This window comes from Argopecten irradians, chromosome 7 (assembly GCF_041381155.1).
Source record: "Argopecten irradians isolate NY chromosome 7, Ai_NY, whole genome shotgun sequence".
Lineage (NCBI taxonomy): Eukaryota > Metazoa > Mollusca > Bivalvia > Pectinida > Pectinidae > Argopecten > Argopecten irradians.
The window spans coordinates 1369953-1384294 of record NC_091140.1 but is presented as its reverse complement, the minus strand read 5'-3'; the positions used below and the strand labels follow the sequence as shown (position 1 = coordinate 1384294).

Below are 14342 nucleotides of genomic sequence, written 5' to 3'. Positions count from 1 at the left end.
GAATAACAACAAATGTTTACTGTATAATGGTTACACCCAGGTTTGTGTGACTTAAGGAATAACAACAAATGTTTACTGTATAATGGTTACACCCAGGTTTGTGTGACTTAAGGAATAACACACAACATGTTTACTGTATAATGGTTACACCCAGGTTTGTGTGACTTAAGGAATAACAAACAATATGTTTACTGTATAATGGTTACACCCAGGTTTGTGTGACTTAAGGAATAACACACAACATGTTTACTGTATAATGGTTACACCCAGGTTTGTGTGACTTAAGGAATAACAAACAATATGTTTACTGTATAATGGTTACACCCAGGTTTGTGTGACTTAAGGAATAACAAACAATATGTTTACTGTATAATGGTTACACTCAGGTTTGTGTGACTTAAGGAATAACACACAACATGTTACTGTATAATGGTTACACCCAGGTTTGTGTGACTTAAGGAATAACAAACAACATGTTAACTGTATAATGGTTACACCCAGGTTTGTGTGACTTAAGGAATAACAAACAACATGTTTACTGTATAATGATTACCCTGTTTATAGACAACAGGGATCTATTTACCACAAAATAACAAACAACATGTTTGCTGTATAATGGTTACCCTGTTTATAGACAATAGGGATCTATTTACCACAAAATAACATACAAAATGTTTCATGGCTAACTCTTGGTGCTTGTTAGTGGTTTAGTGCCTGTTTCACTTTCGCATGATGATTTTAAAATACGTGAATTCTTTAAAGGGTTAGTCAAAGATTTGTAATACACATAGTAAAATATGAATATTTAAATAATGTATTTACATCTCACTTTGGAAGAGAAACAAGATCAAGTAGGAGAAGAAATCAAGAAAAATAGGAGAAAAGAAAAATGCTGACAGCAATAATCAGAAATAATGTCAAAACCTGGCCTTTCAAAAACAAAAATTGAAACTTTAAGTTTTGATATATCAAATGAAAAATTTACAATTAAACAAAAATATTTAACTTTTAGAATAGTTGGAAATGTTACAAATACAATTGGTTGGAAATGATACAAATACAATGTAAATGGATATGTTACAAATACAATGTAGTTGGAAATGTTACAATTAAAATGTAGATGGATATGTTACAAATACAATTTTGTTGGAAATGTTACAAATACAATGTTGTTGGAAATGTTACAAATACGAATATATGATAACCTTGAGAGAAGAAAATACTATGAGATGCAGAAATGCTCGCATAATGTTACTATATGATACCTATCATTTTGTGAATTGACTTATTGCAATTAATTATTGATGAAAATATATTTTAATTTGTATTAATGAAAAAAAAATGTTTTTAAACTGTGTGAATTAGATTTAGGATGAAATGAACACAAACAAAAATTATTAATGTCCAGTCGTGATCAACAGTCAGGAAATAATATCAATTTCAGGCAGAAAACAAAAAACTTCGAGATGAGAAAGAGAGGCTTCAGAAGGAAACCATGGCTCTCAATGATGAAAAGAAGTCACTACGTCAGAAACTAAACGATACCGAGAAAGAGTTGGTGGTCTGCCGCCAGAAGTTTGGTGAACTGAACGGCCAGTACGATGACCTTTTTCAGAGGTATGTAACTATCACCTTCATCATGGGGCTTAGAATGTTAAATGTATCATCGACACGATAAAACACATGATATACTTTATTCACAAAATGCGTGCGAGTTGTTCAGCATCATTAACTAGTAAAACATCTAAGAGGCTAGAAGCAAAGATATCGGAAATGTGATGGAGACAGCACTTAAATTTTAGTTTTGCTTCGTTGATATTTGCTTTAATTTGATTTATTTTGACTTTAATATTGATTTAGGTTGAGGAGATGTACAAAACATATTCCTTATAATAATCTATTTACCTCTAACTTTTCTATACGAAATTATTACGCTGCCATATCAACTAATCAAATGTTGAAGTTATAAACGGTGAAATTATACATGTCGAAGTTATAAACGGTGAAGTCATTTTGATGTTATGGGCGGATAACCATTTAGCAAATGAAAATGCTTGTTACCAGCAAAATTAAATTCTATTATGCATGTTTCGCCAGATACAGTCAGCTTGTTTCTAGTCAAATAATGAACAACAATGCATCCATCCAAGATATAGACTACCATGACCCGCCTCGTCAGGTCGCGGAGACATTCCATGCCGAGTTATATAAAAAACAATGGGGCGATGCGTTTGATGTGCTGGACAAAATCCTCACTGACGAAAGGGTCAAGTTAGAGATCCTTCGAGACTTTTGTAGGGTAAGTTTATAAAATATAACAGGACATTTTATTACAGAGTTTCTAAACACAAACGAAGGCGGTGTCATTTCTTTGTGATAATTATGTAACTGTCTGTTCTATGGTATGGTAACAAAAAGTATAAAAAGGAGTGATATTATTATTTAACATTACATGGTTATTAACAATAGACGGAGACCATTCCTTCTAGTGGTTGGAGCCAGTGTGAATATTTTGGTATTATATGTTATTTTATTTCGTTATCCCTATCTCCGTTTTCAAGAGATGTTAATACATTAAAACATAACATTTCAAAACACGAGATAGTATAAGAAGCTTTGAAAAAAAATGTTTCAACTGTATAATTGATAGAGCAACATAGGGTTTACACAATTTTCCGCATTCGTCAAGATTATTGTTTATTACTTTTTGATTAATTAAAAATTAAGGTCACAAAATAAAGTCAGTCTGGTCCAGTATATTTTGCTCTATAGTTTTGGTACCAGTCAGTCATTATCATTTGATATTGTGACGACACCTGGCTTTAACCTAGATTTGTATGACAAATGTCGCCGTGACCTAGATTTGTATGAAGGATGTCACTGTGACCTAGATTTGTATGACAGATGTCACCGTGACCTAGATTTGTATGGCGGGTGTCATTGTGACCTAGATTTTATGACGGATGTCGCTGTGACCTAGATTTGTATACCGAATGTCGCCGTGACCAAAATTTGTATGACGGCTGTCGCCGTGACCTAAGGTTGTATCTCGAGTGTCGCCATGACCTAGATTTATAAATCAGAACCCGTACTCTTCATTAACACCTTTACTCTTGTTCTTTTTCAGTCTTTTTCGTATTTCAGTGTAACCTTTATTTCAACGAATTTTTTTTCATAATATTGGGCATGTTCTTACTTATCTGCTTTTGCCCTTCAGGATTCCTATCTGATCTGCGTGTTCGTTTTGTGTGGCCAGGCTGAAAACCTTAGAAGAGCTCTCGACCCCTTCTCTACCAAGGAAACTAGTCCTGCCGAATCTAACAACTCTGTGAGCGTTCTAAGTAACGTTCTCTATATATTACCTGGACCTGTCAGAGAGGAGTTTATACGGACGCGCCGTCAGTTCAAGAATTTTAAGAGGATATTGGACGTGAGATTCAATAATCTGTATTTCATTCTGAAAACATAGGAATTTATAGAAATGGGGTATTCGAGTCTATCTTCCTGGATAGATACATGACTAATTCTTCAGTTGAAATCTTATCCATATATTGTAAAGAAATACAGGTACAGGCTTTGGTTCTTGGTTTTTATAGTTTTAGACGTCGTTGTTAGTCTGTGCACGAGTAAGTTTGAATTTGACATGACTTTGTTCGATTGGTTATTACCTAATAACAAAAACAATGCCTCAACTTAAAGAAATCATAGGGTCTATCACTGTAACTTTAGGGTATTCAAACGAAACAAACAATCTTGCATTATACAATAGAGAATGTACAAGTATATCAAAGACTTTATTCATTATTGCAGAACCAATGTTGCAAAGGCAATACCGCCGAACGAGTGAAGAAGATATGTGGAGAAGAGGTTGTCTATCGACTGAGACAATACATCTATTCAAGCATCGAGATATCCTGGGACATGCTACTGCAGACTCCACCGATGGTTCTGGACTTCAGTATAGAGAAGGGACGTGCTATTGACCCTGAAGTGATGGAACATTATTCCTATCCGGGCCCCAGGGTAGAGTTCCTGGTCTGGCCTACAGTCTACCGTCAGTGTGGTGGGCCGGTACTAAGTAAGGCAATAGTACAGACGTGTCGTGGTGATGGTAAGGAGTGAGGGGCAGTAGAATCTTAATGGACAGGACGATCGGTATTCTGATATAGACTACCGAAACATAATAACTGCCTCCAGGTATTTGTTTTTCTCTACAGCGTCTTGGGTAGTTCTCCAGAATAAGGCGATCCGTTATTTATACATCTGTCCTGATTAGAGAGAAATAAGCCTGATTATACACACGTTAACAAGGTTACAAATCACATGGTCATAACCTGGCGATGTTTATTAGATAAGGCAATACTAGTGACAAAACGTGAAAACATTCATCAACAACTCTTGTATGTTTAACAAATAATCGGAAACTATTTTGTGATCGCCATTTTCCAGACCTTTCCATAACAATAACACAAAGCCAACATACTGTAATGCATGGTCCATTAAAGGAAAGTACATTTTTAAATTTGAATGTCAGTGTTTTTGAAAATTCCTTATACACATCTATAAGATTTTTTGTATCTAAAACGACAATGACAGAGATGATGGCTACGATAATGAGTGATCCTGTAGCCTCTAGCACCTTACTGGACAGACGGCCATCGTAGGCACTCCGAAGGCACGACGTTAGGCGCCTTTTGTCTACTTTTAGTTCTTCAACATTTATGGTGTAATGACACATTGGAATGGCAGTCAGATCTACACACACAGGTCATGTTACTGGAGCTGGTTGATTCCAGTGTAGAGTCAGTGGTGGATTGGGGACCTATAGTAGGCGATGGAGTTGTCGACACTGTGGTCGACACTGTCGAAGGCTCTGAAGACCTAGACACCCATTCTGTAGAGGTCCTGGTTGTCACCCTCGGTCTCGTGGGCATAGTTGTTAAAGGGTATGGTTGGCATTGCAACTCCGTTGTAGTGTTTGATGGTGCGCTCACGTTTGTTGTAAACGTCACTGGAATTAAAAGTGTGTTAAAGTAAACACCAATATAGTACATGTAAAAGAGGTAAGGTCACAAATAACGATCATCAAAGTAAACCTTATGCGAGTTGTAAAGGTAAGTTGTTATCTGTTGGTTTGGATGTAATTTTCTTTTATTGCGACTTCACAGTACACGTGACTTTCGTGTGGTTCATACCTTATGTATTTTTGTATCTCTATGAGAAGGCTTCGGTCTGACTTACTGATAGTTTCATTACTTAAATGAACATAACTATTAAACGGACTGCTGAAATAAACACAATTATATTTGCGAGTTTTCTATCATGTGTTCGATAATTAGTGTTGCCCTGTTTATTGTAAAACGTTAACAATACAAAATCTTCCTACACTGACTGTTTCTAGGACGTGACGTAATGAAGAGTAACCCAACACAGCTAAGTGGAAGCGTTTTAGATTAATGATGATGTACAGTGTAATTACTTGATATCAACAACTATCATTAAGTACTTTAAACATATTAGCAACCATTGAGTTTTGAGTTGTTGCATAAAGGCAGTGACCTACCTATGTCGCCGTGTTTAACACCGAGGGTGTATCCACTGACTCCCGTGAATGCTGTAAGGACATACTGTTTCTCTTGCAAGTTCCAAATTGTAATACATTCGTCGGTATCACGTGATACAGCTGCCAGACAATAGCGTTTTGTCACGCAGAGCTGCATACAGTCGTCTAAAGATGTCGGTGTCTCGTACTCCACGCGATATGATGTACTGTTGTAATCATAAAGAGTGTTTTTATGTATGGTCATCTCCAACGACGTACCTAAAACCAAAAGAAGGAGGAATAGTTAGCATGGTATCTCAAGGGACGTACCTAAAACCAAAACGAGGAGGAAGGGTTACTATGGTAATCTCAAGGGATGTACCTAAAACCAAACCGAGGGAATGAAGGACTAGTAAGGTCATCTCAAGGGATGTACCTAATACCAAACCGAGGGGATGAAGGACTAGTAAGGTCATCTCCAGAGATGTACCTAATACCAAACCGAGGGGTTGAAGGACTAGTAAGGTCATCTCAAGGGATGTACCTAATACCAAAACGAGGGGATGAAGGGCTAGTAAGGTCATCTACAGAAATGTACCTAATACCAAACCGAGGGGATGAAGGACTATAAGTCATCTCGAGATGTAAATACCAAACCGAGTCATAGTAAGGTCATCTCAAGGGATGTACCTAATACCAAACCGAGGGGATGAAGGACTAGTAAGGTCATCTCAAGGGATGTACCTAATACCAAACCGAGGGGATGAAGGGCTAGTAAGGTCATCTCAAGGGATGTACCTAATACCAAACCGAGGGGATGAAGGACTAGTAAGGTCATCTCAAGGGATGTACCTAATACCAAAACGAGGGGATGAAGGGCTAGTAAGGTCATCTACAGGGATGTACCTAATACCAAACCGAGGGGTTGAAGGACTAGTAAGGTCATCTCAAGGATGTACCTAATACCAAAACGAGGGGATGAAGGGCTAGTAAGGTCATCTCAAGGGATGTACCTAATACCAAACCGAGGGGTGAGGCTGAAGGACTAGTAAGGTCATCTCAAGGGATGTACCTAATACCAAAACGAGGGGATGAAGGGCTAGTAAGGTCATCTCAAGGGATGTACCTAATACCAAACCGAGGGGATGAAGGACTAGTAAGGTCATCTCAAGGGATGTACCTAATACCAAACGAGGGGATGAAGGACTAGTAAGGTCATCTCAAGGGATGTACCTAATACCAAAACGAGGGAGAAGATTAGCAGGTATTTCATATATAAAACCAAATCAGGGAGGGAGTAAGTCATCTCAGGGTACGCATCTAAAACCAAACGAGGGGAGAAGGAGCTAGCATGGTCATCTCCAGGGATGTACCTAAAACCAAAACGAGGGGAGGAAGGACTAGTAAGTGTCATCTCAGGGACGTATCTAAAACCAAAACGAGGGAGGAAGAGTTAGCATGGTATTTCTAGGGACGTATCTAAAAACAAATCGAGGGGAGGAAGGGTTAGTCTAAGTCATCTCAGGGTACGCATCTAAAACCAAAACGAGGGAGGAAGAGCTAGCATGGTGTCTCAAGGGACGTATCTAAAACCAAAACGAGAGAGGAAGAGCTAGCATGGTGTCTCCAGGGACGTATCTAAAACCAAAACGAGGTAGGAAGAGCTAGCATGGTGTCTCCAGGGACGTATCTAAAACCAAAACGAGGTAGGAAGGGTTAGCATGGTGTCTCCAGGGACGTATCTAAAACCAAAACGAGAGAGGAAGAGCTAGCATGGTGTCTCCAGGGACGTATCTAAAACCAAAACGAGGGAGGAAGAGCTTAGCATCTCCATGGAAATCTAAAAAAACGAGGGGAGGAAGCTAGCATGGTGTCTCCAGGGACGTATCTAAAACCAAAACGAGGAGGAAGAGCTTAGCATCGGTGTCTCTATGGACGTATCTAAAACCAAAACGAGGTAGGAAGGGTTAGCATGGTGTCTCCAGGGACGTATCTAAAACCAAAACGAGGGAGGAAGAGCTAGCATGGTGTCTCCAGGGACGTATCTAAAACCAAAACGAGGGAGGAAGAGCTAGCATGGTGTCTCCAGGGACGTATCTAAAACCAAAACGAGAGAGGAAGAGCTAGCATGGTGTCTCCAGGGACGTATCTAAAACCAAAACGAGAGAGGAAGAGCTAGCATGGTGTCTCCAGGGACGTATCTAAAACCAAAACGAGAGAGGAAGAGCTAGCATGGTGTCTCCAGGGACGTATCTAAAACCAAAACGAGAGAGGAAGAGCTAGCATGGTGTCTCCAGGGACGTCTAAAACCAAAACGAGGACGTAGGAAGGCTCTGGTGTCTCCAGGGACGTATCTAAAACCAAAACGAGAGAGGAAGAGTTAGCATGGTGTCTCCATGGGACGTATCTAAAACCAAAACGAGAGAGAAGAGCTAGCATGGTGTCTCCAGGACGTATCTAAAACCAAAACGAGGGAGGAAGAGCTAGCATGGTGTCTCCAGGGACGTATCTAAAACCAAAACGAGGGAGGAAGGGTTAGCATGGTGTCTCCAGGGACGTATCTAAAACCAAATCGAGGGGAGGAAGGGTTAGTAAGTCATCTCAGGGTACGCATCTCAAACCAAAACGAGAGAGGAAGAGCTAGCATGGTGTCTCCATGGACGTATCTAAAACCAAAACGAGAGAGGAAGAGCTAGCATGGTGTCTCCAGGGACGTATCTAAACCAAAACGAGAGAGGAAGAGTAGCATGGTGTCTCCAGGGACGTATCTAAAACCAAAACGAGAGAGGAAGAGTTAGCATGGTGTCTCCAGGGACGTATCTAAAACCAAAACGAGGGAGGAAGAGCTAGCATGGTGTCTCCAGGGACGTATCTAAAACCAAAACGAGGGAGGAAGGGTTAGCATGGTGTCTCTAAACCAAACGAGAGAGGAAGAGTGCATGGTGTCTCAGGGACGTATCTAAAACCAAAACGAGGAGGAAGAGTTAGCATGGTGTCTCCAGTAAGTCATTTCAGGGTACGTATCTAAAACCAAAACGAGAGAGGAAGAGCTAGCATGGTGTCTCCAGGGACGTATCTAAAACCAAAACGAGAGAGGAAGGGTTAGCATGGTGTCTCCAGGGACTATCTAAACCAAAACGAGAGAGGAAGAGCTAGCATGGTGTCTCCAGGACGTACGTATCTAAAACCAAAACGAGAGAGGAAGAGCTAGCATGGTGTCTCCAGGGACGTATCTAAAAACCAAAACGAGAGAGGAAAGAGCATGGTGTCTCCAGCATGGTGTCTCCAGGGACGTATCTAAAACCAAAACGAGAGAGGAAGAGCTAGCATGGTGTCTCCAGGGACGTATCTTAAACCAAAACGAGGAGGAAGAGCTAGCATGGTGTCTCCAGGGACGTATCTAAAACCAAAACGAGAGAGGAAGAGCTAGCATGGTGTCTCCAGGGACGTATCTAAAACCAAAACGAGAGAGGAAGAGTTAGCATGGTGTCTCCAGGGACGTATCTGGGATCTTAGCAATAGAAACAGAAAGTTCTAGGGAGTCGTTTGACAGTCTAAGGTTGGAGAGTGACGTTAAACAATAACGCCATAACTAGAATCAGTAATGGATTGGTAAACCGATATATACTGTAAATATGACAAAAGCGACCGAAAACCCCAATCTAATACATACTTCCTATATTGAAACACACGAAATATTTCTCCACAGTACACGTGCTCTGATACAGTGTCACGTGGGTGCCGTCGTCGGAGAGATTGGCGTAACTACACAGTTCTGGACGTGGCTCGGCGCTGATGATGGTGTAACCGCTTAGTATGGAACAGCTGTGGCTGTTCCGCCATTCCGCCTCCTGCATCCACGAGTAGTTAAAGTGGACAAAGGCAGTCCATACATTTATGTTGGACGTTCTGTCGGGAACAGAAGATGGAAACAGTCAGAATCTGATTAAATCTGCTGTTGATCTAAATCATAAAACTAACATCAACATTAATGGTTTTGTCATTTTAGGGAAAGTCAGTCGTATTTAAATCATCACCCAATAGCTGGTAATGAGGATCAAGTTGTTATTGTCTGTGGCATAACCTGTTTGCTCTGTATACAAGGATCTGAGATTTAGTTGCAGCTATATATTTGGACCATCATAGTTTCCATGGATATTTTATGGGTCTACCGAGATAAATAAATCGGTAATGTTTTATTGGGTTTTCACAAGAACGGTTAAAAACGTTGGAACTTTCCTTTCATGATCATTCTGCATAACGTTACCGCCAGTAAGACGATAGCAGCCCGTTTCAACAAGTGTGACGCAAAATCGTCTTCAAAAGGGAAACTGATGGTGTTACATTTGAATGCGTTAACGTTATGTATGATCGTTATCCTGGGTCTGTCTGGCGTGTGGGGACAGTGAGGACGGTTTAGTGTCATTTTTGTTGAGACAGGGCTGCACTCGTATTAGTGACGAAACTTTATATAGTTATGTAGGGCGATTCTGAGAGGACAATTATTGAAAGCAACCATTTTCAAGACCTACTAGAAAATATGAAAATACGCCAGGTGAGGAAGATTTTTTAAGCTGACAAACTTTGGACCGATATATTATTGATGGCCATCCTCTGTTGACACCAGACCTGTTCGAGTTAGTGGAATTTTACTATATTTATAACTAAACCGGATGTTCTAATGATGAACTGACCCTTGGTCGACTATTAGAGCCTTCCGTACGGTTTTAAACGTCTCAAGAAATGTGCTAGCAAAGAGATGCCTCGAATTTCCACGTTGTCGGCATATGTCCAGTGCATCAAACCAGGAATACGGGCTTAAAACAACTTCCATAATCTTCTGTTTACCCAACCCAGGAGATGCTGCAATGGACAGAAAGTTTATAAAAGCTGAATTTGTAGTTTTATTATTTAAACTTTTTATACTGCTTACAGCATGGTTCATAAAAATGAAAATGAAAGCAATAATGCAAGAAAACCGTCGGAGGATTGTGAAACAACATTAGTACATATCAGTAATAATGCAAGAAAACCGTCGGAGGATTGTGAAACAACATTAGTACATATCAGCAATAATGCAAGAAAACCGTCGGAGGATTGTGAAACAACATTAGTACATATCAGCAATAATGCAAGAAAACCGTCGGAGATTGTGAAACAACATTAGTACATATCAGCAATAATGCAAGAAAACCGTCGGAGGATTGTGAAACAACATTAGTACATATCAGCAATAATGCAAGAAAACCGTCGGAGGATTGTGAAACAACATTAGTACATATCAGCAATAATGCAAGAAAACCGTCGGAAGATTGTGAAACAACATTAGTTCATATCAGCAATAATGCAAGAAAACCGTCGGAGAATTGTGAAACAACATTAGTACATATCAGCAATAATGCAAGAAAACCGTCGGAGGATTGTGAAACAACATTAGTACATATCAGCAATAATGCAAGAAAACCGTCGGAGGATTGTGAAACAACATTAGTACATATCAGCAATAATGCAAATGCAAGAAAACCGTCGGAGGATTGTGAAACAACATTAGTACATATCAGCAATAATGCAAGAAAACCGTCGGAGGATTGTGAAACAACATTAGTACATATCAGCAATAATGCAAGAAAACCGTCGGAGGATTGTGAATACAACATTAGTACTATAATCAGTCAATAATGCTAAGCAAACAAACCGTATTGTCGGGGTCGGGGGGATTGGGGGTGGGAGAAAACAACATTAGTACATATCAGCAATACAAAGACAACCGTCGAGGATTGTGATACAACAACATTAGTACAATATCAATGCAAGAAAACAGGATATGTGAAACAACATTAGTACATATCAGCAATAATGCAAACAACCGTCGAGGATTGTCGAAACAAACAATAGTCGGAGACAACCGATTGTGACAACAACATTAGATATCACAGCAATACAACATTAGTATATCATTGCAAAGAAAAACCGTCCGGAGAATTGTGAAACAAACATTAGTAACATATTATGCAATAGTGAAGATAATTGATAATAGTAATTGAATGTAAACAATTAGAGGACATTGACAACAACATTATCAGTAATTGCTTAGACCTAGTACCGATGGATCAGTATATGTTAAAAGGTCATTAACGCAGGATGTGTTATAGCAATAATTGCAGAAAAGTTCGGTTGTTGTGTTTAGTACATATCAGCAATAATGCAGAAAACCGTGGAGGATTGTGAAAATTAGTATTATCATCAGTAATTGTTAAATTGTGAAAACACTAGTACATATCAGTAATGCAGAGAAAACCGTGGGATGTTTGTGAAACAACATTAGTACATATCAGCAATAATGCAAGAAACCGTCGGAGGATTGTGAAACTTGTATTTAATACATAATCATTATATAATGCAAGAAAATGTTCAGATTGACAGGAACATTCACGTAGTACACATCAGTTTAACTGCGCAGTAACCGTTTTGAAATTTTAGTGCATAATGGATTACAGTGGACAACATTAATATAAAAATGGCAAACAACATTATTTTTGTTAACCTATCAGCAATAATGCATTTTTTAGGATTGTGAAACTTTTTAGTACATATCAGCAATAAATGCAAGAAAACCGTCGGAGAATGGTGAAACAAATTTTAGTACATATCAGCAATGCTTGAAACCTCATGAGAAGTATTACATTAGTACATATCAGCAAATGCAATGTCAATAAACAAACATCATTTAGTATATAACAGCAACTAATGATATTAGGGATTTTTTAACATTAGTACATTCTGAATTTAACTGCAGAAAAACCGTCGGGATATTAGTGGGAAACAACATTGTGGGTATCAGCAATAATGCAAGAAAACCGTGAGAAACAACATTAGTTACATATCATAGGAAAATTTTACTAGGATGCTTGAAAATAAATCCGTACATATCAGCAATAATGCTAGACCAGTAGGAGACCGTGAATAAAAACATTAGTACATATCAGCAATAATGAAACCGTAATTAAAAATGCTAGACAACCGTCGGAGAATTGTGAAACAACATTAGACCAATATCAGCAATATGGCAAGACAACCGTCGGAGATTGTGATACAACATAGTACATCACTCACAATAAATGGCTAGACCAACCGTCGGAGAATTGCTGGCACAAGGGAGGGGAGGAGGGGAGGAAACAACAGTAGTACATATCAGCAATAATGCTAGACAACCGTCGGAGGATTGACAAACAACAGTAGTACATATCAGCAATAAAATGCAAGACAAACGTCCGGAGGAGTTGTGGATAAAAAGGGGCAACACTTTAGTACAATATCACAATAATGCAAGAAAACCGTCGAATTGGGTCAAAACAACATTATGGTACACATTTCAGGCACAATAATCAAGACATCCTTCGGAGGATTGTGATACAACATTAGTAAATATTCAGCACAGTATGCAATTAACAACCGTCGGAGGGTAGTGATTACAAAATTATTACACTATCAAGCAAGTATGCAAGAAAACCGTCGGAGGGGTGTGATACAACATGTTAGTACATATCAGCAATAAATGGAAGAAAAAACCGTCGAAGAATTGGGAAACAACACTAGTACATATCGAGCACTAATGCTAGAAAACCGGCTGAGGATTGTGAAACAACTTTAGTTTCATATCAGCAATAACGCACATAAAACCTTCGGAAGATTTGTGAAACAACATTAGTAACATTATCAAAAACATAATGCAGAGAAAACGTCGTAGGATTTGGTGAAAATCAACATAGTACAATAAAAGCACTAATGACAAGAAAACCTTCGTAAGGATTTTTGAAAACACATTAGTACATATAAGCAATAATTCAAGAAAAACCGTCGGAGTATTGGGTGAAACAACATTAAGTACATATATCAGAAATAATGCTAAGACAACAGTCCGAGGATTGGTGAAACAACATTAGTACAATATCAGCCAATTAAGCAAGAAAAACCCCGCGAAGAATTGTAAACCCACATTAGGTTCATCTCAAGCAATATTGCACAGACAAACTGAGTCGGATGATTGTGAAAACAACATTGAGTACATTAGCCAGTACTACTGCTAGACAACCTGTCCGTAAGGATTGTGAAGAACCAACCCCATTTTAAACTAATTACATATCGAGGAAATAACAGCAAGACAACCTTCCGGAAGATTGGTGAAACAACATATTAGTACCATATCAGCAATGAATGCAGCTGAAAACCCGAGTCGGAGGATCTGTAGAATACGACAAATTAGTAAGCATATCAGAACTAACTATCACAGACAACCGTCGGAGAAATGTGAAAACACAAACATTAAGTATACAACCGCCAGAACACCTCGAGGATTGTTAAACAACAATTTGTGATTAATTGCAAGCAAACATTAGTACATATCAGCAACCGTACGGAGAGATGCAAGCAGAAAACCGTCGGAGGATTGTGAAACAACATTAGTACATATAACAGCAATAATGCAAGAAAACCGTCGGAGGATTGTGAAACAACATTAGTACATAATCAGCATGTAATGGCAAAGACAAACCGTCCGGAGGATTGTTGATACAAACATTAGTACATTTCAGGCAATAATGGATGAAAACCGTCGAAGGATTGTGAACAACACTTAGTACATACATCACAATAATGCAAGACACAACCGTCGAGAAATTTGCAACAACATTAGTACATATCACCAATAATGCAAGACAACCACGTCGGATAATTGTATGAAACAACGTAGTACATATAAACAATAATGCAAGACAACCTCGGAGGTATTGTGAACACAACA

At 38.8% G+C, this 14342-nt stretch overlaps 1 protein-coding gene and 1 long non-coding RNA gene across 2 annotated transcripts; one reads left to right on the top strand and one right to left on the bottom strand.

Annotated features, from left to right (window-relative positions):
- Positions 1-1423: 1423 nt before the first annotated feature.
- Positions 1424-5312, top strand: LOC138326988 (uncharacterized). The gene is made up of 4 exons (XM_069272947.1): positions 1424-1617; positions 2098-2299; positions 3218-3430; positions 3811-5312. The coding sequence occupies exons 1-4, from the start codon at positions 1496-1498 to the stop codon at positions 4120-4122; spliced, it is 849 nt and encodes a 282-aa protein (XP_069129048.1). The 5' UTR covers positions 1424-1495; the 3' UTR covers positions 4123-5312.
- LOC138326989 (uncharacterized) lies at positions 4669-5817 on the bottom strand. Its single transcript, XR_011209013.1, has 2 exons — positions 5564-5817; positions 4669-5011 (listed from the first exon to the last, which is right to left on the bottom strand). It is a non-coding gene; the product is annotated as an uncharacterized lncRNA (long non-coding RNA).
- Between the last annotated feature and the right edge of the window lie 8525 nt (positions 5818-14342).

What these genes read in the sequence shown, in the direction of transcription:
- LOC138326988 (XM_069272947.1), top strand. Translation starts at nt 1,496, where the DNA reads ATGGCTCTCAATGATGAAAAGAAGTCACTACGTCAGAAACTAAACGAT. An exon ending in TACGATGACCTTTTTCAGAG is followed by an intron (nt 1,618 to 2,097) that starts GTATGTAACTAT and finishes ATGTTTCGCCAG; the next exon opens with ATACAGTCAGCTTGTTTCTA. An exon ending in TCCTTCGAGACTTTTGTAGG is followed by an intron (nt 2,300 to 3,217) that starts GTAAGTTTATAA and finishes TTTGCCCTTCAG; the next exon opens with GATTCCTATCTGATCTGCGT.